The 26,745-nt window shown below is 33.4% G+C and overlaps 2 protein-coding genes and 1 pseudogene across 2 annotated transcripts in view; 2 read left to right on the forward strand and 1 right to left on the reverse strand.

Moving 5' to 3' along the window:
- The window catches only part of LOC132066046 (uncharacterized), a 7,450-nt gene extending 3,735 nt beyond the window's left edge, over nt 1–3,715 (reverse strand). The window contains exons 1-3 of the mRNA XM_059459444.1: nt 3,341–3,715; nt 3,088–3,252; nt 2,910–2,980 (exon numbers count right to left, since the gene is read on the reverse strand). Of these exons, the coding sequence (XP_059315427.1) occupies nt 2,910–2,980; nt 3,088–3,252; nt 3,341–3,715 (611 nt within the window). The remainder of the gene's footprint in view (nt 1–2,909; nt 2,981–3,087; nt 3,253–3,340) is intronic.
- Nucleotides 3,716–10,262: 6,547 nt separating this feature from the next.
- Nucleotides 10,263–14,853, forward strand: LOC132066625 (subtilisin-like protease SBT3.9). Its single transcript, XM_059459893.1, has 9 exons — nt 10,263–10,469; nt 11,008–11,099; nt 11,383–11,480; nt 11,619–11,780; nt 12,535–12,878; nt 13,077–13,415; nt 13,845–13,912; nt 14,034–14,291; nt 14,706–14,853. Exons 1-9 carry the CDS (start codon nt 10,371–10,373, stop codon nt 14,836–14,838), a joined length of 1,593 nt encoding a protein of 530 aa, XP_059315876.1. The 5' UTR covers nt 10,263–10,370; the 3' UTR covers nt 14,839–14,853.
- A 1,235-nt stretch (nt 14,854–16,088) lies between these two features.
- Nucleotides 16,089–19,184, forward strand: LOC132066047 (alpha-amylase 3, chloroplastic-like; annotated as a pseudogene).
- The last annotated feature ends 7,561 nt before the right edge of the window (nt 19,185–26,745 follow it).

The raw sequence follows: 26,745 nt of genomic DNA on the forward strand, positions 1-26,745 counted from the left end.
TGAAAATTAAGATTGATACTCTTGTTGTGCTTATTTATTGATCGACATTATTTTTAATCAAGTAAGTTATTGTTATTTTAATTATTCTTGTTCTTCAACGTTTCTCAAGGGAGTAGTTAACCCTAGGACTCGCCCATTTACTTTGTTGATACTCGGAAGAGGAAGAACGGGATTGGGATAGAATAATTAACATGAATTTGGGGTGTTAACCCTCATCTAATGGAAATTGACCTAGGAATAGGCGATACCACTTGTAGTCATATTCGGGTGTTCTTAATGCTCCTAATTGCTTGAGGGATCTTCAATTGGGTAGTCTAGTTAAGCTTCGGGAGAAGTTAATTTAGAGTCGTTATCCGAGGCTAAATAACATAAACTTGCTATTATTTATAATTCGTGAAATATATTGGATCGTTACTTGAGAAGTAGTTTCCTTTATTCCATTCTTGTGGCCATTGATCAATTTACTTGCTTTCTAGATTAAAATTTATATTTTCGTATTTTATCAAAACCTTATCAAAAATCACCATTGATGCGTTTTCTTAGCTATTGTTAGTGATAACTCCAAATTTCGCTTAAATTGCCTACATATTGTTCTCGTGGATTCGACCCACCTGTTGGGTTACTATATTTGACAACGTCCGCGTTATGCTATTAAAAGATGTAATTTGAGCGTATCAGGTGCTCCATTCCATAATATACCAAAAGGGGTATAATGTGGAGGGGCCAATGTTATACCCCCAATTTTTTTCCCCCTGTCAGACCAAAAAAAAAATAAAGTTTAGAAGTATAACGTGCACTGATCCACGTATAACGTGGATTAATCCACGTTATATATATATATATATATATATATAACCCCCTTCCCCCCAACATTTTACAAAAATAGTTTGTAAGACATTGGCCAGATTTAAATCATATCCCGTTGTTTTTTTAATTAAAAAATTTCAGTGATTTTTTAATTTTTAACTCAAACATACGCCACAAGTCATATAATAATTAACTCAAAAAAATATTTTAACTCATACAATAATTAAATATGTGTTATATATAAGAACATAAAAAAAAAATACTAAAATATAAGTTAAATAAATGTCATACATTAACTGAGTAGTAAATGTTAAATTACATATGTTATTACATGACAGAAGACATATTATATATTCTTGAACGATTACATAAAGAAACAACGATCGTACAACTTAGGAAAAAAAACATAAGAACCAAAAAACAACAACAACCCTTGATTTCTATCGGGATAATGATTCTTGTTATGACCCTTTTGCTTGCACGATTCACTTCCTAGCCATGCGGGGGAGCTATACCCATTTCTTTTCCTTTCGGGGTTGTATTCCGAAACCCCCGGTTCGCTCGTATTTAGTGTTTGAATTTAAAACCGGAAGGAGAAGGTGGCCAATATGCCTCATCACCCAACGGTAAAAAATTTTCCCCCTTTACTTTTGCTTGTAATACCCCAAAAAAAGGTACTTGCTAACATAGGTCTTTGGTTGAATTCCGCGGATATCAAAAAATTTTATGTGAACATGGCATATGGTAGTTTCTCCACTTCCCACACGAACACTTTTTCCTTGGGGGGGGCCTTTTTTGGATATTTCCCCCTTTTACCTTCTGTAAATGTGGGAATCTCAAAGCCCCTTTTCCCAGGGTATTGTATTGCTTCATGTCGGTGTTTTTTTAGGGACCTCCCCCGGATTCTCAAACTTTTTTTCAACAGCGAGGGGCCCAAAACTTTTTATCCGCAATCAAAAAATGCCAGGGTGTTTTCCCCAACAAACCGATCAACAAGTTTTTTAAACGATAAGGGGACCATGGAAAGAACGGGCAATCCACGGGGCTTTCTTCAATATACCGTTGTAAGACTCGGGGCACTTGTCTCCCCCCACCTTGACCGTTGTCCTTATTAATGTCCATTTTTTCCCGGAAGAGCTTTTAACCACAGATGGGGTTTGGAGGCGACAATCTTTTAATTTGTTCCACCCTCATTTTATACTTCTTTTTGGTGCTAGAAGTCGCCAACCACATTTTTTTTTCTCAATCCGTTGAGGAATTTTTTTATTAAAGTTGCTTTTCAAATGCCAAACAAAACCTATGGTGTGTGGATGGTGGTTGAAACCCAACCCATGTGTTTGGACACTTTGGGAAGATCCCCCGAGACGGTGGGAAAAATAAGCCCAATTCCTTGTCTCCCACAAATAATATGTCTCCGCAACAACACAAGGAACCACGTCCAAGACTCAAAGATCTCGCGTGCAACAATAGCTATGCAAGGGGAAAAATGTTATTTTTCCCACCCAATTTCCCAAAAAGTTAAGAGTTTATCTCATACTTACCATATAGAGGGCCGTCTTTTGAGAGACCCTTGCTTTTTAAAATCCATCAATGCTTTTTTTTTATAAGCCTGGGAAAAGAAACTTGAAGATGTTTCGCCTTGCATTGTAGTTGTTTGGGGTCTCCCCCCCAACAACGGCCCCGGATTAAATATTGAAAAAGGGTGAAAAATTGTACGGGGCAATGTCTTGAAAGAGGTTTCCAAAATCTCCAAATACCATTTCAATAGCTTTCTTACGCCCTTTTTACGTTTACAACTAGAGCAAACGTATGCAACCCCTTTATTTTTTTCCCGAACCGACTTAATACCGATGTATAGATCGAACAGCAATATATGGTATCAACGTAGTAGCAATTAGGTGATCGAATAAATTAGAATCATCCTTCCTTTAATCACTGCCAGACAACCGTGTCGAGAACCATTTGGCTCGCTTTCCACATACCACTTGAAATTTCTCTAAAACGGATCATCCACTCACATCCCAACATATGACGCTTGCAAATAACCCTCCAAAATTTACCTTTGGACTGATCAGAAATGAACTCTTTCTTTTCTTTGAGACAATATAGTCTCACTCAGACACCACTCAGGGAGTCTATTAATGATGGTCTCTGAATAAGGCTGCCACACAAACTACGATAGAAAGAACATAAAATTACATTATAATAAAATAAATAAATTACACATAAGCGTAACTATTATATCAAAACGCCATTAACAATCATAATTATGATAAATACCTGGCCATCGATTAGGTTGTCCAATACATCCCTACATATGGGTAGCACATCACGTGCCTCATTTTCAAAGGATTTACGATGAGTCCACTTTCGTGCAAGAGCCGTGTGTGGTGGAAGAGCCTTGCATGGTGGCTGCATCGATATAATGTGCTCCCAAGCCCAAACCTATATTAAAAAATTAAAAAAAATAGAAAGCTTATAACTATCAAATAATACAACCAAATAAAATCATATAATTTTTAAGGTCACGTACCTGCAATAAGGAAATGAATCCACACACATCCTTGGCCTTTTTCATCGAAGCGTGGCATAGACAAGTATACAAATATGACAATGCAGCCGCTCCCCAAGCTTGTGTACTCATTGCTCTAAGGTCATGCATGTCAAGCAAATAGTCTAAATTAAGTAAGTCACCGGACTTATCCGGAAATATCGTGCCGCCATAGAGCCATAGCAAGTATATCCTAACCCGCTTTTGCACATCAATTTCTGGGGTCTGGTCTGTAATGGCATCTAAGCCTCTAATATATTCAATTAATTTTTTTACTTCCAACCTACTAACACCGTTAAAACAATCCTGACCGGGTGCCCAACCAGTAAGCTCGTAGATCAAATGTTGCCACCCCATAATGTCTATATTTCTAGCATTAAGTTCATAACCATGGGGTTACCATCTATAACCATGCCAAACATGATCTCAATATCTTGTAATGTGATAGTGGCCTCACCCGTACGCAGATGAATGGTATGCGTCTCAGGACGCCATCTCTCTACAAGTGCAGTGATGACTGCCCAATCATATGATACACATCCTACCTCTATTACTCCCCTAAATCCACATAGGCCAAAGTAGTCAAGGATGCGAGGATGACGCCTCACGTGCTTCCAAAATTCGATATCCGCGCGGCGTGGATTGGTCCACATTCGTCGGGTCTCAAGCTCTCATCCCATACACCTTGTGATCGATGCTTCTCACTGAGTGTTAACACATCATACACTTCTGGCCCCGGATGTAGGGGTACCCGTGGAAGCTCCATGCCTAAAAATAAAATAATTGAAATCCAAATCAAGCTATTTGGAGTAACTTAATATTAAAAAAAAAATATGTTTGTTATTCCAATTTTAGCAGAACAAATATGCACTGACTAGAATAAAGCCAACTTCCATACGCTTTATTTAGAAACCACTGATAGTGGACCAGATTAGTACCTATAAAATATAGAGAAAATAATTGTCCACCCACTTAGACTTAGGTCCCATATAATAATGCATTATCACGACATTTTAAGTATCCACTTTTCGGGTGATGAGACATCAATTAATTTCCACTCTTCCGGCTATATAAATATCACATTAAAGGTATAATGAAAACTTAACAAATCGGACCTTTATAGACAGCCCATGAAAAAATAACGATTACATAAGAACAAATTTCTTCAAAAGTCTAACTCTTTAACAAATCGGACATCTTTATATAACAATGCTTTTAACAATCATGTCTAAAGTTCGGATAAAATAGCACAAACAAAAAATTAAAGAATACATACAATCAAGATATATAAGATAAACAAATATCCTACATTTACTATAAATACACAATATTATATGAGTTAGAGAAAATACCTTAATTTAGATAGCAACAAAAGGTTTTTGATGAAGAAATTGCTCCAAAAATTAGACCGCAATGCAAGGTTTAAAAAGAAAATAAATGAAGGAGAGGAAGAAGGAGAAGGATAAGATTTTTGGAAAACTTCTGTAAGTTGAAAAAGAATGGTGGAGGAGGCGGAGGAGGAAGATGGAGAATTAGGGCAGAATAAATTTTTGGGGTGATATGTTTGAAGTCGTGGACTGAGGAACGATATGTAAAATATATATATATATTGTATAACGTGGATCAGTCCACGTTATACAATATATATGACTATTAGAATGAAATGGGAAGAGTCATCTTTGTCGTGTAATTCTAATGGGAAGATGAAAACATTGTATAACGTGGAATGATCCACGTTATACTTTTAAAGTATTATTATTATTATTATTATTATTATTATTATTATTATTATTATTATTATTATTATTTTTGGTCTAGGTGGGAAAAAAAATTTGGGGTATAACGTTGGCCTCGCACGTTATACCCCTTTTGGTATATTGTGGAATGGAGCTTTACTTTGGTTTTATTTTGTTGGTTTAGTGCGCCGCTGAGAACCGGACTCTGGATATATGTCCAGTTCTCAACCTTGTTCCTAACGAGTGGGCAAATGGATGTCGAACAAATAACTGCAGAAGGTTACTTCCCTCATAAGTGGAAACCCACTGATAATGGTTTCGGAAAGTGTTCTAGGCCATCTTGCAACAAAGAAAGGAAAATAGGAAAAAGGATCTTGTTTTAAGAAGTTGACAAGTGATCATATTGCAGTGGTACAAATGAAATCAATGCCACTTGATTTCAAAGTTGATCTAAAAATCAATTCAAATTGAAAATTGAACTAAGCCGATTAAATAAATCAATATATTTTTTACTCTTCATATACTTTTTCCTTATAATTTACTTTTTCTATTGGTTTCACTCTAACAGGATAATAGCCATAAAAGTTAATTAGGAACTGCAAGGAGCATGTAGATCAAATTCATAGTGACTTTGCCTGGAGACCAGACTGAAGTCCATTCCTCCAACCCAAATCATATACGCGTTTTAGCATCACCTTCAATTTTTTTATTTTTTTTTTGTTCGAGAAGTGCTAAAAGCTGTTGGTATTCCATATTAGAGACATCACATACTCAATCTTGCAAACTAGCTTCAGGTGTTATTACTTTATTTCATTATCTTGCTCATGTTGCAGGGTGGATTGATAATTTTACTTCATGGAAAGTTCAACAAGATTTGTGACCTGAAGCAAACATCAGTAAGAGGCCTCACATTTATTCAATAAGAAATACATTTATTTTTATTTGACATGTTTTCTAACTTTTCATGATGCAACAAATTCAACAGTTGTTGAAAATTCATCAGTTTTTCTAGATGCATCAATTGTTGGAATTCTTCCAACAACTTTTGAATGTTGGGACAACTTTCATCAGTTGTTGGAATTGTTTGAACAACTGCAATAATTATTTTTGTTTATTTTTAATGATGCACAAATTATTTCATCAAATACTTGATTTTTCTGTTTGTCTCCTATGTAGCTAAAATGGCTCCTAGAAGAAAAGAGCATGTCACAACTCAAAATCCCCTAACCCGTGATACCACCTACACTCAACTCGATAGGCGAACGGCCAGGGGCAGAGCTAGGTAGGCTCCAGGGGGTTCCGAATCCCCTCGGCAAAAAATTACACTGTATAAATAAGGTTAAAATTATTTTCTTATGTATATATAGTAGATGTTGAACCCCCTTGGCTTCTTCGTTATTTACTTCTTCATATTTTTGAACCCCCTAGCTGAAAATCCTGGCTCCGCCAGTGGGCAAATCAATTTCACTTTTAGGTATTTATTCCTTATTAACAGATATAATGAAATCATGCATGAACAATACTAATAAGTCTCAAGTCTGAATATATTGAATACATGACAATACAACCAAAACATCCTAAAGACTTGGTTATATGATTCAAGAACATCTAGGTCTATGTTGAATTGATTCATCTACCGGATTGAGGTGTAGGTGCAATAGCAGCTTAGGTAAATTTAATGGTGACATTTTAACTTTATAAATAAAATTTATTTGTTCTATAAGTAAGTCTATAATATAGATTAAAAAGAGAAAATAAACAATAATATTTATAAAGTAAAAACGATAAAGGCTGATAAATTAAAGGGTAAAATAGGTATTTACCCTATTGAGTGACCTTCTGAGTGATATAGACATAATTAAGTGATTTTTCTGTTATAAATGAAAAAAAATTTATTAAATAATTTAGGATAGTTGAGTGACCATTTGAGTAAAGAACTCCCCAAAATCTTCCTTTACAAATGAATAATCCATAACCAATCGAGCCTTACATCCTAATGAATCCAAAGGTTATTTTGGAATGGCATCATCAAACCAATAACTGCAAATTTATAGAAAAAAATAATAATTAAATTGCATATTAAATAAACCATTGGGATGTTAGTCGGATTGTAAGAGATTTAATGTTAAGAGGCAGCTCCTTTGATCAACATAAAATTTGTAGATCTAGTAGACACATCCTTCATCTATTATAATAACTAGTTTTAGCGTACGCGCTTTGCACGTGACTAAAGCGTGTACCTCATTTGACAACAAATTAAACACGAAAAAGAAACTAGACTTAGCTATAAACTTTGTCGTTAATCCGTTGTTAAATTGCTCGTAGCTAACAATTTTTTTGATAATTCATCGGTAAATATGATTAGTAATGAATTTTATTGTTTATCTTTCCGTCGCTAATACATATTTATTTAGTAGTGAGATAACTTATAACTTAATCTATATAGAATAATTATATTATAATCGATTTTGCTTTATTTCCAGTTTCTTTCACCACTGATATTTTTCTTTTTTAACAAATTTACATAACTTTCCTAGTTTGATTCTTTTGATTTTATCCTTTTTAAAATCATAATTTATTTATTTTTGTCTAAAAAAATCATAATTATAAATATTTTTTAAGATAGGAATTTTATTTGTGTATTTTCTTACTTTTTTTATTTTTTTATTTTTTATATATGTTAGAAAAGTTAGGAATATTCTGATCTTTTTAACATGTAGATTAATTTGCTAATGATATCTTGCATCTTTGTTAAGTATTAATAAAAGGTGTAAATGTGGTAGGTTTCTTTTTTGAATTTCAATCACTGATACATGTCATGACCAACTAATTTTTATTGAAACTCATCCTTAATCTTGCAATTTTTCCCTAAAAGTCCATTACTAAATCAGGTTTGAGGAAGTTGTCCTTCACATAATTATTTTGGTGTCGTTCGCCCGTTTTACCCTTTAAAATAGATTTTATATTGGACGAAATTATAATTTAATAATATTTCTAATATTTAGGACTTTGAAATCACCTAAATTTTTTATTGTTAAATCTTTCCTTATTTGAATTATGTTAGAAGTCCTAATATTTAAAACTTTGAAATTAATTTAATTAAATATTTCCTTATCTGAATTATGTTAGAAGTTCTAATATTTAAGACTTTAAAATCAACTAAATTCTTACGTATTAAATATTTGAATAAATAATAAAGTGCAGCAACTGTTTCCTATAATAACTGCACATAAATAAATTAAATCTTGGACTCTATAACCTATAAAATATTATTACGTTTGTTTAATACATTGGAGAACAATCAATAGTCTAGAGTTTTAGCCGGACTAATGCCTCTTTCTCCCCAAAAGCCTTATGGCTTCTCTTTGTATTATTCACTTCTATATTTACAAATTCTTATTTTCTTCTTAATCTGCTTATCGTTAAGTCTTATGCCAAGACATATATATTCTCTCACCATCTTTATCTCTATTTCATATTTTAATTTTGTTAGTGGACTCAAGGTACACACAATATCCATATTAATGAGTACATATTTTTAAAAAGATATTGAAATATTATAAACCAATATATTTGAGTTAAAATGTAGGAACTTAGAAAAAAAGTGTAAATCCTAAAAATGATGAACTTATATCCCATTTAGCTTAGCTAGGCTTATAAGGGACGAAATCTTGCTCTACAAAAGTTCTTAAATGTAGTTCTGTACCCCCCATTGTTCCAGCAAATTTCAATTTAATTATAATTTGATTAATTGCAGATAGAAAATTCAATACCTTACTTCATAGAAGAATCTAATTGATTAGGTACTCGTCACTATAAATTTGACAAAGACATTATTTATACCAAATAAAAAAATCGAATAATCTTGTCTCAAACATTAGATTAAATCAAAATTAAATAAAGAACTTACAATCAACATCAAGAAAATCGGAGAGGAAACCTATTAATTCCAGCAATTGAAATGAAACATATAAAATATAGATAACATCAGTTGTAAATCCGATAAGGTATTTTATAAAGATAAGTAAAGGTGTTTTATATGAATTGTCTCTTTAGACAACATTGAAATTGAAATAGTTGAACTCACCTTAGAATTTATAAGAAAATAAAAGAATGTTAAGCCTATTAAAAATCACTATTATTACCAACCTTATAATATGCTTCGCAGAAGCAAGCATTTTTTTTTTAATAACTCATCAATATCTGGAAGAACCATATAATAATTTTGTTCCTTTGAGATCTTACACGGGATGCTCTTCATGAGTTTGTCCAAATGTAAAAATACCGCAAATACGATGGCGGCTAATTGTGACTTCAACAAAGTTCAATTGGTGTTAATGCACGAAACATACAAAAGAAATTAACAAAAATACTACATGGTAAACTATAATTGTGAGCAAGGAATATTTATTTAGATGTTAATACACCCACCTGTAACAAATTAACAATAAGAAAAAGGATGAAGATGAGTTTGATTTTCGACTTTACTTTCTTCATCAAGCAATCAAATTATTTATTTCGTTCTGACCCTGACAACAATCAATAAAAATTAATCTTTAATTATATACAATTCATATATAATCTTAAACGTTATTAACTAAAAGAAATAAAGAATGACAAAATTAAAAATACAAAGACAAAAATCAAAACCAAAATATGAACTAAGAAGAAGGAAGCAGAAGAAACGTATGTTTACGGCAAAGTGTATGTTTTCCCTAAAGTATGATCCAGAATACAATACTTAAATAGAATTGGAGAGATCCTTATTATATAAGTAAAATTCTAATTGAGTAAAATAGTAAATAATTATTTTGTCTATTATAGAGTGTTTTAATGAAAGGCAAAAAGTTCAAATAGCATTTTTAAGGCTCTTGGTGCTTTTAATATAATATAGATTATATGATTAGGATTATTGAAAAGTTGTGCGGCAAAAAGAAAGTGACGAATGTAACTGGCGAATTGTTACATTCGCTAAGAGGAGCACATGCCTTGTCACTCAAAAAAATTTGAAAGACACAGACGATTTTTAAAGGAGTAAAAGTAGGATCATAGTTTACTTTTATCCGAGTAAATGGCTAATAGTTAATACTTCAAAAATGAGCCACACATTATTTTTCTCCGTCTGTGTGGTGAGTGTCGGCTATATAAGGCTTGAGGTATTGCAAGCATTATCTAATTTAATTATCCAAAGCTGTTTTTGAATTCATCCAGAAGTTGGGTTATCTTCTCCCTTTCACAATTTCTCAAAGAAAGGAGAGAATTGAAAAAAAAAAAAAATGAATAATCCGACTTCTTCTCTTGTTCTTTTATTTTTCTTGTTAATCTTCACTTGCATATGTGAAATAACCGCAAAAGTGGACAAAGCTGATTCTAAGGTATATTTAGGATATTATTAAATTTTATATAAAATTTTCAGGTAAAAATTCTTTGAAATTTGTACTCCTTTTTTTCCTTTTTGCTCGTTGTTTTTGCTTTTTAAACTTCATTTAGAAGATGATAATTAAAAGGATAATTTGTCTAAATTATCCTTATTTATCATTTGATCTCAATTTATTACCATTTCTCACTTTCACCATATTAATCTCTCTCGACATTTATTAGTGTGAGAATAAAATTGAAAAAAAGAACCAATTCTTCTACGTTTTTAAAATATTAAGTATTTGAAATAATTATTTTTAGCAATAGTTACAAGCAAAATGGAGTGGAGGCAGTATTATTCTTTGTAGTATGTGAATATTGCATGAGTGGTATGAAACGTTAGCTTTCTTATGATTTTATAAAGAATATTCTTCCATCTGTTTCATGTTGAGGATGGCCATAAGGAACAATTGTCTTTAGCAAAAAACAAATGTTACATACATGTAATCAATTATTATTTTTTGGCTCTTGACTGTATACTCTTTGAATCTACAGCTTTACATCGTCTACTTAGGACACAAGCCACACGATGACCATGAACTTATCACCGATTCACATCATGACATTTTAGGTCAAGTGGCTGGAAGGTACGTATATTACGTTAGTATGAATATCTATTAGTAATAATTAAAACTTTAATATGGTTATATCATTTTTCTTCTACAACACGTAAATATATTTCACACAATCAATGTAATTTAATCAATAATATATAGGGAGTAGTATATGTTAGTTCCTATTTTAGCCAACTTTAATTTCTTAATAATGCTTATCATAGAAATATCTACTTGTGACTATCTTACTAGTGAACTGATTGTAAAAATAAAAATATTTATGCCTTTGCTAAACTCGTGTATTCTCGTCATGCAGTAAGGAAGAAGCCAAAAAAGTAATGGTGTATAGCTATAGACATGGCTTCTCTGGGTTTGCTGCTAAGCTTACTGATTCTCAAGCCAAACAAATTGGAGGTATTGCTTTTGGTTAAAAAGAACTCCGCTATCATGCATTTGTACCTTATATACTTAGCACAAATAAAATTTATAAAAGAAATTAACTTTCCCAAAAAAATTTAAGCAGTTGATATATGTGTTTTAATTGCATTTCAGAATTACCTGGTGTGATCCGAGTTATACAAAATCCTCTTTACAAGACTCATACGTCAAGGAGCTGGGATTTTTTGGGTCTTTCTAAAAGTGATCCCAACAATATTAATCTTCTCAACAAAACAAATCAGGGTGATGGAGTAATCATTGGCGTTTTAGATTCAGGTTCAATTTTCTTTTAATTATTCCTCGCTCCCCACCCCCAAGAAAATTTGCACTATGTGATAACCTTATTTAAAAAATAATTTAATCTCTATTCATTGATGGAGTAAAGATATTTCATACAACTAGGATTCATTTGTTCTTATAAAGATTATTAAGTTTGAATCTCAATATTAAGATGTGTATTAAGATTAAGACGATTAATTTTGAATAGATATCTAAATATTTAAGTTTGAATACTGATAGCCTGTTTGGTCAAATTCCAAAACCTGTTTGTTTTTTAAAGTTGTTTTTATCGGAAGTACTTTTTGAGAGTAGCAATTTGCGTTTAACTTACTAATTTGAAAGTACTCTTGCTAATAATAGAGTAGTAATTTGTGCTTGGTCGAGTTTCCAAAAATTGTTTCTGCGAAAAAGCTACTTTTTAGTTTCTGGAAAAGTAATTTCTGCTACTACTCAAAGCACTTATTCTTCCTAAAATCTTGGTCAAACACCTCAACTCACTAAAACAAAAAGAAATTTAAAGGAAAAATAAGCACAGTTGGGTTCACAGGAGCTTGGCCAAATAGGCTAAAAAAAATTAAGATCGTTTGTTTTCTCAAGACGTATATAACTTATCTTTTACATTAAAAAATAATAAATATAAACTTTAAATAAAATACTAATAAATCCAAATGTATATCAATAAAGTAGTTTAGAATAATTATATCGTGGTTGGCGAATATTTTAAACTCTAAGAAATACAACTTTTTTATAGGTATATGGGGAGACTCGGAAGCTTTTAACGACAATGGTCTAGGTCCAATTCCATCTAGATGGAAAGCTAGTTGCAAGTCTGAAGGAAATTTCAATGCCACAAAACATTGTAACAGAAAAATCATTGGTACTCGTTGGTACATAAAAGGGTTGATGGAAGAAAAGAGACTAAATCAGACAATGGTCGAAAAAATTTATAATTTATCACCATTAGATGACACTGGACATGGTACACATGTTGCCTATACAGCTGCTGGTTCTTATGTTAACAATGTGGAATATTATGGTCTTAACATGGGGACAGTACGAGGAGGAGCGCCACTTGCACGGTTAGCTATTTATAAGGTATTGCTGAAGCTGTGATCTATCTCATTAACAATTTCAACTTTTTAAGAGATCGAGCACACTAAAATATTGTTGTGATTCTTTTGTACGGGTCAAACATATGGAAGTTTTTAGAAAAATACATGATCATCTCATCTAGAAGTTTAGAGAACGCACATACTTTTATTTATTTAGTTATATTTTCTAACTTTTGTACAGGTATGTTGGAAAGATAATGTAACTGAATCACACTGTGGTGGTGCTGATATTCTTGCTGGTATTGATGATGCTATAAAAGATGGGGTTGACATATTGTCAGTATCTCTTGGTGGTGGTGGTGGTCCTAACTTTGCTGAAGTTAATGTGGAAAGTCTTTTGGGGATAGGATCTTTTCATGCAGTATCTCATGGCATACCTGTTGTTGCTGCTGGAGGAAATAGTGGACCTGACTCAAATACAATTGGCAATACTTCTCCATGGGTGATAAATGTTGCTGCTAGCAATTCTGATAGAGAAATTGTTACTCCTTTAATACTTGGAAACAACAAGACAATACTAGTAAGCGTTTTGTTTTGTTGCAAGCTATATGATTGTAAGTTAAAAGCGTTAAAACGGAAAGAGAGATGCAAAAAGTAAAAATTAAATATAAGGAAGCAACCTCAAAATGCCTAGTGATATCAATAATAAGTTTAGACTAAGTTTTAATCATACTGGAACATTTACTTCATCTCAAAGAATTGCTAGAAATCTTTAAATCTTGTTAGGGATTTATATACTACTAGCGAAATTAATTTTTTCATATAATATTATTTGCAAACGACTTTAACTAGAGCATCATAGATAATAAAGATTCATATAACTGACTCTATCTTTATTGGGTGAATTAAAAGCGTACCTAGTAAATTTTATTGGTGTCGTCTGTTAAGATTTTAATCTCTAAATTGATAATTGCTTGTTTTTCTTTTAAATTTTTTTGACTAATTGTAGGGTCAAGGACTTTTTAAAGGGAATGAGCAAGCCTTTGCTCCTTTGATCACTTTTGCAAATATAACAAGGTAAGTGAAATGTATATATATTACATCATCCAACATAGATTACTACTTAATATGGTCAAATTATTTTAATTTTTACTGTATAATTTAAGTTTGTTAATACTTTTTTTTTTTTAATTTGCAGTCATGATCAAATTCAATTTATCGCCAATGAAGTGAAAGGAAAAGTTCTAATGCTTTTCTTTCAAAAAGAAGAGGATATGGTTATTTCTTTGTCGAAACTAAGGGCTACTGGAGTTTTGGCGTTTATTGTTGTTACTCGCCCTCTTGCTCAAATCACTGACTACAATCAAACTGTTTTTCGTGTCCCTATACCATTTATTTCCGTCGATTTGGAGCAAGGAAACCAAATATTTGATTATTTTGCACAATGTGAATCAAAGTAAGCTCTATTTCTCTTGCCCTTTCTTGTATTTCAATTCTTCTTCTTTTTTTTTTTTTTTTTTTTTTTAAATCTTTCTAAGATTTTCAAAGTGTGTTTGATATGACGAATAAGTTATTTTCTAGTGTTTGGTTTCCGAAAATTATATAAGGGAAGACTAAATACTAATTTTATACTAATAATTACACTATTTCATCAAAACATCATCAAATGCTAATATTATGATCATTTTTTATAAAAATACTTTTCAATCTCCAATTAAATGTGGGTATAATAATTTTGATAAAATTATTCTTTACTAAATGAGTTGTTTTCCGACTAAAAAGTTGGAAACTCAATTCCATCATATCAAATCACCTTTAATTTTTTTGGTTGTTATTATATTAGTGCATATTGATTTGTTGTTTGCAACAGTAACCAAGATCCTACAATTAAATTGGGTCGACCTGAAGTTCGTGAGGGCAACAAGATAGTCTTACAGGTGCCTAGGTTCTCATCCAGAGGTCCGAATTCCTTTGCCCCCGAAATTTTGAAGGTAAATATATAATTATATGTTGTTTGACATGAAATTTCGCTCAAATATTACACATCGACAAGGGTCCCTTAATCAGTGGCGAATGTAGCATAGATTTTAATCAACCGATTAGTAGCAGAATATAAATATATATTTGAAAATCACCCCAAAAAAAAAAAAAACATTCAATAAACATTACATTCTCCATTTCAATTTATTATGTTACTTTCCTTTCTAATCTTTTACAGATGAATGACTTTTTATATTTGGCAACTCTCTTATTCTAATAATAAATTACACCGATACTTTACTGTCCAATAGTATGCAATACATTACTAGATGCAGGACACTAGAACCATTTTATAAATATATATGTTGAAAATCACCAAAAAATTTCAATGGATTCCAAGTCCAATCTCCAAATATGGAACATCTATGGCAACTCCTCATATCTCTAGGTGTAGCTATTGAATTGTCTTTTTGCTACTTTTATTTCCTAATAAAAAAATTTCACATCTAATTGGTCTCATCTAGTAATGTATTGAATCAAATCCGCAATTGTAACTTCGAAGAATATTTTGCTACATTAATCATTTTATTTTTAAATTACAAAATTTAAAAATCTCATTTTTTTTCTTATTTTTCAAATAATGTTTAATTTGGAAGCGAATATATATATATTTAGAGTATATAAAATATTCTCTATGAAATTTTTTCTAACCCGTTATAGTTCGACTCTGGTGTAAATATAAGTTACCATATCATTAAAATCGAAGTTGCTAAAGGTTCTAACACTATATAATATGCAAAAGTTCAACCATTGAGATGTATAGCCTTTCCTCATTTTCAACATATTATCGAATATACGTACTGTTCTGCAACAAATTATCCTAGAATCAACTTATTTATATAGTCTTTCCTCATTTTCAACATATTTTCTAATATACGTATTTATTTTGACTTATGGATATAACACTTTTTGAAAAAAGTAATTCTAGTTTTGAACTCTACGTATAAACAAATAATAAGAACAATAAAATGGATAGCTGAAATAGCTTCTTTCTCGTTTAATGACATTAAAATTCACAAAAAGAATCTAATAAAAAATTTAATTATGTTCCATTGACATTAAGATTCACAAAAAGAATCTAACAAGAATCTTAATTATGTAGCATGGAACGAGGACACGTACATATAGATCTGAGATCTTTTCGGAAGGAGCAGGAGGCAAAATTGCTGATCCATTTGATTTTGGAGGTGGCATTTGCAATCCAAATGGAGCAATGGATCCTGGCTTAGTCTATGATATGGATAAAAATGATTATTTGAATTATCTTTGCAGTTTGGGTTATAGTAATGAGAAGGTTCACAATGCAACTACACATTTTTCCAATACGAAGAATTCTCTTGTACCAGAGCATTATATGTCCCAATGAAGTACCTTCTAGGTTGGATTTGAATCTCCCTTCAATATTTATTCCAAATCTTAAGAATTCGGTATTTGTCGGAAGAAGCGTTACTAATGTTGGAAATGTCAACTCTGTATACAAACTAGTGGTTAAACCTCCGAGAAATACTGCAATTAAAGTAAGTCCACATGTCTTGAAGTTCGATTCCAAGACAAAGAAGATTTCGTTTGAAGTCACAATCACATCTACTCACCAAAGAACGAGCAAATTCACCTTTGGAAGTTTGGCGTGGATTGATGGCAAGCATTTTGTTAGAATTCCTATTGGTGTAAGGAAACAAATAGATGTCTAAAGAAAAAGGTAGCAAATTTAGCTTTGAAAGTGTGGCATGGAGTCAGAGGCGGATCTAGAATCATAAGCTTGTGGGTTCCCAATAATTTTTTTAACCCTAAGTTTTTCTTGTTTCTCACTTATTTTGTTTCAAATTTGATTTGAAATATTGGAATTTGGGTAAAAAGTGATATTTTATTAGCTGATTTCTTTTTTAGTTGACTTTGTTAATTTTTTTTTTTTAAAAAAAAAAAAAAAAAAAAAAAAGAGAAGTACAATAGTAGTTTTCTGCATTTTGCTTTTTAGAATTGAAAAGCGAATTGAATTTTAAAAGAAGATTCAAAATGATTCGATCCCATATCCTTTGGATAAAGTCCAATGCAAGGGTCCCTTCCTTGCCATCGAACCAGCCACGCATTAAGTTGTGGGTTCTCATCTGAAAATTCTTATACTCTTCCTATATTTTCCAATATAATTACAGGATCTACGGTGACGGGTGTGGGTTCCCGAGAATCCACACCCACTACTGTAGATCCGCCCCTGCATGGAGTGATGACATGCATTTTATTAAAAGAATAGAGAACTTTTTTGCTACGTAGACCCTATCTTTTGGTAGAAAAGAGAAAGCAAGTGAATGTCAAAGAAATCAAAATATGCATGGTGAGCTTGTTGTTCAGCCCCCTTCCCATTAGTTCTTTTTTCTTCATGTTTTTATTTTTCTTTATGATGTAATTAAATAATGTTGCGAAGAATTAAGAACTACTTCAATAGTTATTAATTATCGAAGTAGTGTTTTATTTTTTGAGTTTATGATTTTCTGTTGTTCGTGTCGCCTTCAAGTTGGTTGAACACTTTGGACACCATTTCATATGGATATAAAACTTTGTAATATTCCACATTTCTATGCAGTTCTAAGTTTATTTAATCTAAAATAATGTTTTACATAAAATGACTTAAAGACATTGAATATTTCCTCAATTTTGTAATGTCAAACTATTGATGCAATAGCTGATTATAGGAAAGAATAAGAGCCTAAATCACACTCTCATCAAAGTTGATAGCCTGGAAAAGTATCTCTATGCTATCTTTGAAGATATCCCAACACCCAATACCTTCTATTTTTATGATAGCCATATATACATACGATGATAACAATATCGAAATACGTAAATTCCTGAAAAGCAAACTATCTTGGGTCATCACTAGACATTGACATGGATTTTGGCCCTGGAGATTTAAGATTTCTTCGGGGCCACAATCATAGGTGCAACAGAGTCCCAATAATAAAAGTAGTGAAGGGCTTTGAGAAAGAATCCAAAACACGAGGCTTAAGAAATATAATTTTGGAGGACCGCTAGGGCAGCTGTCGAACATCCTCCTTAAGCCAGAAGCTGCTCCTCCTAAGGAGGAATCAAGCAGCAATGATGGGCCTAGTGTGAAAAACAGGCGCCTTGAAGGATTCTATGAGGAGCATGTCATAGGAAAAGAGACTATTGTTGATAACACATTGAGTGGCTCTATTAAGCAGTGTCCAGAGACTGCCAAGAATATTTTGTATATAGATACCGACTTACCTGGAGATGTAATTCTTCACTGAGGAGTCTGCAAAGATGATGCTAAAAGATGGATACTTCCTGCAATGCCATATCCAGCGGAAACAGTAGTGTTCAAGAATAAGGCACTGCGGACTTTGTTCCAGAGAAAAGAGGGAGGCAATCGTTCTTCGGGATAGTTCACTTTGGATGGAGGACTTTCCGGATTTGTTTTTGTGGTGAAGCTAGATGAAGATACGTGGTTAAATTGTAAGGGAAACGACTTTTATATACCTCTGTCAAGTAGCAAGCATCAGTCTAGCACCATACATTTGGAGGAGAGAAAACAAAACGAGGAGTCAAATTCTTCCCAGATAGTCAACAGTTCACCTGAGGAGAATCAAACAGTCTCTGTGTATACTGATGATATAATAAAGGAGATAAGGAATTTGGTGAGTGACATTTCCTCTGAAAAGAGCCGGAAGACAAAAAGCAAGGAAATACAAGAAACCATTCTTCAAGAAATTGAGAAGCTTGCCGCGGAAGCTTATAGTATATTCAGAAGTTCAAGCCCAACAATGTCAAAAATTGTGGTTTCTGAAGCTGAGGTTTCACAAGCTGAACGTGAAAGTATCTTCAGGAACTGGTACAGGATTTGAGATTTTGTGCCAGGGTTTTAATTGGGAATCTCATAAATCTGGGAGATGGTACAAGGAGATGCATTAAAAAGCTGCAGAGTTATCTTCACTTGGATTTACTGTCATCTGGTTACCTCCACCAACTGACTCAGTGTCACCAGAGGGATACATGCCTAGGGATTTATATAACTTAAATTCCAGATATGGTAGTTTTGATGAATTGAAAGTTACAGTAAAGAAATTCCATGAAGTGGGCATCAAGATTCTTGGTGATGTTGTCTTCAATCATAGATGTGCAAGTGAACGGAATCAAAATGGTATATGGAATATCTTTGGGGGTCGGTTAAATTGGGATGAGCGTGCAGTTGTTGCTGATGATCCACATTTCCAGGTATGTATTTCTCTTTAGATTTTTCTGTGCTGTTGTACTAGCAAAGGAAACTTTTGCTGTGATGCTTGTCCTTCACTGGAAAAGTAGAAATAATCACAAATTCAGAGAGGACGAAGTAGCAAACTGGAATATTTGAGAATGTGCTGGTCCACCACTGGGTGAAGAGTATACTCCCTCCATATTTTGTTATTTGAAATCAATTGCAGTGATATGAAAAAGTTTACATTAAAATATTTTTGATATGTGAAAACAAGGGTTTTCAATTTGTTATTTGAAATCAATTGCAGTGATATGAAAAAGTTTACATTAAAATATTTTTGATATGTGAAAACAAGGGTTTTCAAAGGACTGTTGTAGCTGGAAAAGGTGAAAGGTCTAAATGTTTGTGTGTATTGCTCATCGTAATGTGGCACTAGTGATTTTGCTGTATCAGTTGGAACTTCATGGTAGGAGTAACTGAGATTCTTGTTCAAACTAACATACGGTTCTTTAGCCTTCTCATATGCTGATAACTGAAAAACTAGAACCATGTGCTCGATATATCATTTAAAACACATTTAAATCTTGAAAACTGAATGGAGCACTAAGTATATTGTGTGTGTGTGTTTTTATATAAACACATATGGCTGTAGTAGATTAGCATTGTTCCCATTTTTTATTCTCAAATTTGTCATTTACGTTACATTACTATCTCTTTCATTAAGCGCGTGTTCTAGTGCAGCGGTGCAAGTGGGATCAAATTCCACTTTAAACTATTTTATCTGTGTCGCTTTCGTTATTTTCATTTCCATATCGCTTTGGATTTCTTAGCCATATCTGACCTCTTTTTATGCTTTTTATTGAGCCGAGGGTCTTTGGGAAACAGCCGTACTACCTTGGTAGGAGTAAGGTCGGTGTACACTCTACCCTCCCCAGACCCCACGTTGTGGCATTTCACTGGGTTGTTGTTCTTGTAAATGTCTTTATTATTTTTTAAAGAAAATTTCTATATTTAAATAAAAGGTGCAAGGGTGCAAAAAAATGCCCTCTCACGATCTATATTTAGAACTTAGGTTGTGACAGGGAACCCAACGACCACTACACATTAATCAAACCCTCTAAGGTAGAACATAATAGATAATGTAGAAAAGATAAGAGAAAAATACTACTAAATCTGTCTTATAATAAAAATAAGTGTGAAAACAAAATACAAAGCAACAACAGTCAATCCATAAACCCCAAAAAGAAACTAAGTCACACAGCATTAGAATATGAGTATTAACTCATTTGAGATGCAACTAGATAAAAAGGAGATAGTCTTAAAGTAAATGATAGGAGTTGAAGCTGCCTCCACGGTCTAGCGGTGGCTCACCTCAACTGGACCAAAATGACTTCTAGTTGGATTCACTAATCAACAACAGGATCTCTACCTACTGCATTTGTGCGCACGCTTTAACTGTGAGTCTAAAAGATTCAACAAGATAATTAACTCGCTCTCCTAAACTACCCCTGGGGCAAGTATTTAGAAAACGATGGTAGTACATGCAACACTTCAGTATACCACTGCAAGTATAAGTAAGGTACTGAGCTAAAATTATAAGTACAAATAATGCTAAAATTATAAGTACAAATAATGCAAGTAGACATAATGAACAAATTGTTATATTTGCCAGAACTACTGATGGGAAATAGTTTTCTTATTGTTAAGGTTCACTTTTATACGGGTGCATAAAGCTATTAAGAAGTTGTGGACTCTATTTGGATTTTGGTATTTTTAAAATCGCCACCTAATTTATTGGTAAACTAGGAAAATCGAGTTAAAAGGGTTTTATCAAACAAAAAAAATATCCTTTTTTAAACCAGAGTTCGAGGTAAGGGTTTGGTGATCCCCTAGGGAAGGTTTTAAGCACCCTAGTATTAAAGATCCGTATAATACGGTTAACCTTCGAGCTTCGATGTGTGATTTGATTGTGATTATTTGCTAAAATGTTTCTTTCTTGCAAAATTTTCATGCCAATCATAAAACTCAATTTTTTTTTTGACAAAATATTCTTTAAGGAAAAAAAGTTGGTTTAAAATGTTACAAGGGTTTAATTCACTTCATTTTCGGACCAAAACACACTTAAGATTTCTCATAAATGGGTTCCTACTAACTTGGTCCTAATGTCATGATTTTTGTCCTTATAAGTTATATATGATTGTTGTCCTTATATATATATATATATATATATATATATATATATATATATATATATATATATATATATATATATATATATATATATATATATATATATAGAGGAAAAATAAATGGAGTATATCTCCTTTATAAGAATAGTACAGGTTTATAAGTATAGGTAAAGAAAGTGGTTTACTTATTTGGTTTAGTCTATTTAAGCTCAATTAGTCAACCATATCCCATATAGGAAAATAAATGGAGTATATATCTCCTTTATAAAAATAGTACAGGTTTATAAGTATAGGTAAAGAAAATGGTTTTGTTACACCTCGGTAATTTTGTGACGTTGCGTCGTGAATGGACTGACATCGGCCAAGTCAGACACAAGGCCTTCATGACTACAAGAGGGCGATTGGCAGCCTTGATGTATATACGATGAGATTCTTAAGTCATCGGGCTTGGCGAAACTAGGCTCGTCATGGAAGCGAAGTATAAGTTATGTTTGGGAAGGATTTCATGGGTGTCGAACTAACGAATGTTTAGCAAGGATTTAAGGACGAGTTATAATGTCCGTTAGAATCGTTAAGGAAGTGTTGCACAAGTACCAAGAAGGTTCCATAAGGATTCGAGATCAAACGAAGCGAGAACGAAATTGGAAAAACTAGGGATTATACGGCCGTATATACGGACCGTATATTTTATACGGCCCGTAGACTGGCCATAGAACCCTTCCAGTGAAGGGTGATTTTTTCTGGAGATTCTGGAAGGAACATACGGTCCAATATACGGACCGTATAAATTGTACGGACCGTATATGGAACCATATATTGTGTGTGTGTGTCCGAATTCTATTTTTATATAGGCACGGTTTTCCCTTCTTTTTCTCACTTCCCATTTCTCCAACACTCTCTAAACCTCTAGAATTTTCTCCATACCACCTTAACACATATCCAAGTAGGGAAGTTAAAGAATCAAACACCAAAAGTTGGTAGAATCAAGGGTGCGAATGCTTCCTAAAGATGGATAGAAGTTGAAAATCTCCTTGGAAGGCAAGTGGAGTTTTTCTCAAGTGAAGTATTCTCATTCAAAGACCATCTCTACATAACCAAAGGTGAGTATTACAATTATTTCATGTTACTAAGAGTGTTGAGTAGTTGAAGAACTTGAATTAGAAACAAGCATTGGATATGAACTTAAGTATACAAATAGTAGTATGTTGGCTAGAAGGGGTAGTTGAATTGTGATACATGGTATGATACAGGTATAATTTTAGTATAAATGGTGTTAATGATGTCGAGGAAGTATTATGTGAGCGATGTACGTGAAGTTGCATTATAGTTATGATTATGGAGGATTCCGAAAATGAGTTTGGAAATTGAATAATGTTTAACTTGAGGGAAATTTGCGTATTATGATATTATGGATGTCGTTGTATTGTTTGGGACCTGTTTTGTTAAATGAAGGGAAGTTGTCGAAACAGACGAAATGCTGCCCAATTTTCGTTAGCCTTATACGCCTTAGTTTAGGCTTAAGCATATCTTCAACAATCTAACCTTCGTACGAATCCCTTTGTATGTAGAATCATAAGTCGGAAGGGAAGCTTTTAGTCGACGTCGTTAAGGAGATACAAAGGTATGTAAGGCTATCCCCTTCTTCTCCCAAAGGCATGATCCTTATATTTTAATTCCATACATGACATTCACCATATTTCTACTCCTAGAAATGCCAAAAGTCTAAAGTTCCTAAAGAATCATACAAAGACTCCAATCCGAAAGATTTTCAAATCTTAAATTCTAAGTGGCTTCATGACGTGGCTGAGTGGGCTATAAAGCATATGGCCCTTTGTTCGTGTCTAAGTGAACTATCTAACATATGGCCCCAGGCTATAAAGCATATGGCCTCAGCTTATGTATGAGTGAGCTATATAACATATGGCCTCAGGTTACGTCATGGATCACCCCAGACACGATCTAATGATGATGATGACGCCATAATGTACTCGGAGGTTTACGACCTTATGTCACTCCGAGAGAGCGCACTTTTATTTGGGCTCTCATGCATGCTACGTATATTATATGTATATATGATATGTATATGTATATATGATATGTATATGTATATGTATATGTATATGTATATAGGGATATGGGGGAAAGGAGGGTTTTACGCGCGCCACGATCGGTGGCATATTATGATATCATCCGGACGCGAGATGCCCGGACGCGGGCTATATGGGTGATGGATCGGGCCGTACGTTCCACGGCAATATATTGATATATGGATCGGGTACACGTTCGCAACAATACATGATATGATACTTTACGCATATGCGTGCATGGCTCCGCCTTAAGAGGATGTTTCTTACATTCTCATCTTTATTTTATTTTCGTGTTCTTCTACTACTTTATGATGCATGCCTTACATACTCAGTACATTGTTCATACTGACATCCTTTCTTTTTGATCTTTGTCTTATGCCCAGCGGCGTTTGAGACGACCCGGCTTTCAGGAGTCGATCCGGCCCGGAGCACTTCCATGGGCGGAGGTGCTTGTCTCGATATATTCTTTTGTGTATGTATTTAGATGTGATGGGGTCTGTCCCATCTTATGATATAGAGTTTCAGTTAGAGGCTCGTAGGTACTTGTATGTGGGTAACGGAGGTTATGTGATTCTTGATGTATATTTTGCATATTATTCTTTTGCTGCCGCGAGGGCTTACATATGTGGATATGTGTACATGCTTTATGGAGCATATATGTGTACAAGTTAAGACGATAGTAGCATGATGTGTGGTGCTCGGTAGCCAGCTCTGGGTACCCGTCACGGCCCTCTAAGCGGGTCGTGACAGGTTTACTTAATTGTTTTAATCTATTTAAGCTCAATCTTTCAACCATATGCCATTCCAAAGCCAAATTATTTCTCAAACTATAGTCCGAGTTCACTTCCCCTTGTTTTTGTGTCTTAAGGTTTGGGCTTTTCGCCCAAAAAGGATTTGAAAACACCATAAGTTCATAAGTTAAAATTCATTCTTTGCAATACTTGCTTGTTTCCAAAAATCAGTTTTGCTTCATGTATCAATATTAGTCCAAGCCCAAATTCCTTTATAAAACGTGGCCCAAAATAGTATTAAGTCCAATTCATTTCAAAGACTCAAGATGGTCCATTTTCGTTTGAAGATTTTTGAAGGCTTAAAAGGCCTGAAACAAGTCCAATTTTCTTATTCCAAAGTCGTTTGCATGCACTATTGATTTCCCAATTTGACAACTTTTATCAACTTCATGCCATGGTTATCTTATTGTGTCTAATTTGATAAAACCGTTTAAGAAAATGTTAACTATTGCATGAGTTTCCTAAATTCTAACGCATTTGGGTTCCAATATTCATAAAAGTCATTTACATATGCATAGACATATACATATACATAGATACAAAATGAAATGAGGGAGTTAGGCTGGTGGGCTTATCGAAGCCCATCAGTTGCTATTTTCAGTCATGGTTGGGCCTTCAATCATTTTTTCTTAAACCCAGACTCGATGAATAAAGGGAGTTGGGCCTCTGGCCCAACAGGTCCGATAAAAGTGACGACTCAAGTGGCCCACATCAAGGCCCCATGCAACAAAGACGGGGGAAAAGGGAAATAAGAGTTAGAAGCCATCTAAACTTATTCACTAAATTAATAAAGGCTTAGGTGAGAAATACAAATGCATATAAATCATGTATACAGGTGTATATGCCAAACATATTCATTATGACTTAACAAATAAACTTAGAAGGCCAGAGGCCCAAGCAACAGAGAATTCAGGGAGAAAACAGGCCCAAGTAGAATAAGGGCGAGATCCAATTTCAACAACAACACGAATCAGCTAAGGGAAACAGGCCATTTTAGTGATACAGTGACAAATGATTGATCAGGCCCAAAGCAGTGCCATGCTAAGACATTTGAATTAAAATTCCTATACAAATTCCATTGATACGGGATACACATTCCTATATACTTCTAAGTGTCTATGAACCATATATATATATATATCTTGTATATCCTTTGTATATCAAGCAATATCCACTTAGAAAATAAGAAGACACGGAGAAGAAACGCCAATAATGTTGCCAGACTTGGCCTATATCATCTATGCTATACACAAAGTGTCAATCCCTTTTAGCATACGTTTAGCCTAGCAAAACTTAAAATATCTCCAAAACTCAGTAAGCATGTTTCTACATTATTCATGGTAAGTACTTAGCAATATAAGTACCCCACAACTCAAGACCTTTAAAGACCAACATATTAGCTCTACTTAACATGAATGTGATTAGATAGGAGGACAATTCATAGACTTGTGTAGTATCACTATGCTCAATATACTTAACAAGAAAGGAACCACAAGTAATAATAAAGAAGGATAGGGGCATCTTTAGTTCATTACACAAGATCTCATAGGAAGGGATGCCTGGAAATAGGACAAAACCAAGAAGCAAATTAGGGGAAGGGGATATGGATAGAGTTGCATACAGCCATGACAGTAACATATTCCAACTTATCATTTCTTAAAAGGCGGCATATGTATAAAGAGGCATAAACTAGATTTCAAACATAAGTGGACCTTATAACAATTCAAAGAGATGCTAAGCAGCAGGTGGTTTACATTGATACATGGTTTTCATTAACACGGTCAAGTCAAGATAAATTACAGTCTAGGTCCTTTAGAGAAAAGGGAAGGTTTTACATAACTCCTTAGGTTCATAAATTTCAACAAAAGTAGGTTAGCATGTGGAAGCTTTAGAAGACAAAAAGCAATTTCATCTAGAGTTTCCCCTCTTCATGTTATCTCTTAAGTTATCAAACAGGCCACTGCTCATTTAAATAGGCAGCTCAGTCCAAGTTAGGTAAAAACTTACTCCTTTAATCCTTAATAGTCCTTACCCTTTTATCATACAACATATGTGGACAATCTAAACAGCCTAGAACCTCTACTGATGTATCATGGATCACAAAGAGAGCTCAAATAGGCATACAGATGCTTGTTTAACAAAATTATGGCCATTTGATATTAAGACCTTATCTACATTAGTCAAAACTTCAGATTAAACATAAAGGCAGATAAAAGTGTTCATTAAGAGACTAAAACATGCTAACTCTATGCAAATCAGTTCAAAACAGTTCCTATGTCAAGTTAAATGGAAACAGGTTCAAATAATCATGTCAAAGTTTTTCAATGCTACTTCAAGTTTAGTTACATACAAGGAATTCACATAACTAGTTTAGACTCTCAGTCTTGCCATTTATTTTGGGCTTAAACTACTCAGGAATAGTTCAAGGATAAACCAGTGCAATATTTTAAACTAATCAGATATCCACAAGTTTTAAAACACATACTGATGTATTAATCAGACTGGATCAAACCAATCCCAAAACAGACATGGCATTCATTATGATTGATAACCCTTTATCCAACAAAAATAAATAAATAAATAAAATATTAAC

This window comes from Lycium ferocissimum, chromosome 8 (genome assembly GCF_029784015.1).
Source record: "Lycium ferocissimum isolate CSIRO_LF1 chromosome 8, AGI_CSIRO_Lferr_CH_V1, whole genome shotgun sequence".
In the NCBI taxonomy this organism is placed as follows: domain Eukaryota; kingdom Viridiplantae; phylum Streptophyta; class Magnoliopsida; order Solanales; family Solanaceae; genus Lycium; species Lycium ferocissimum.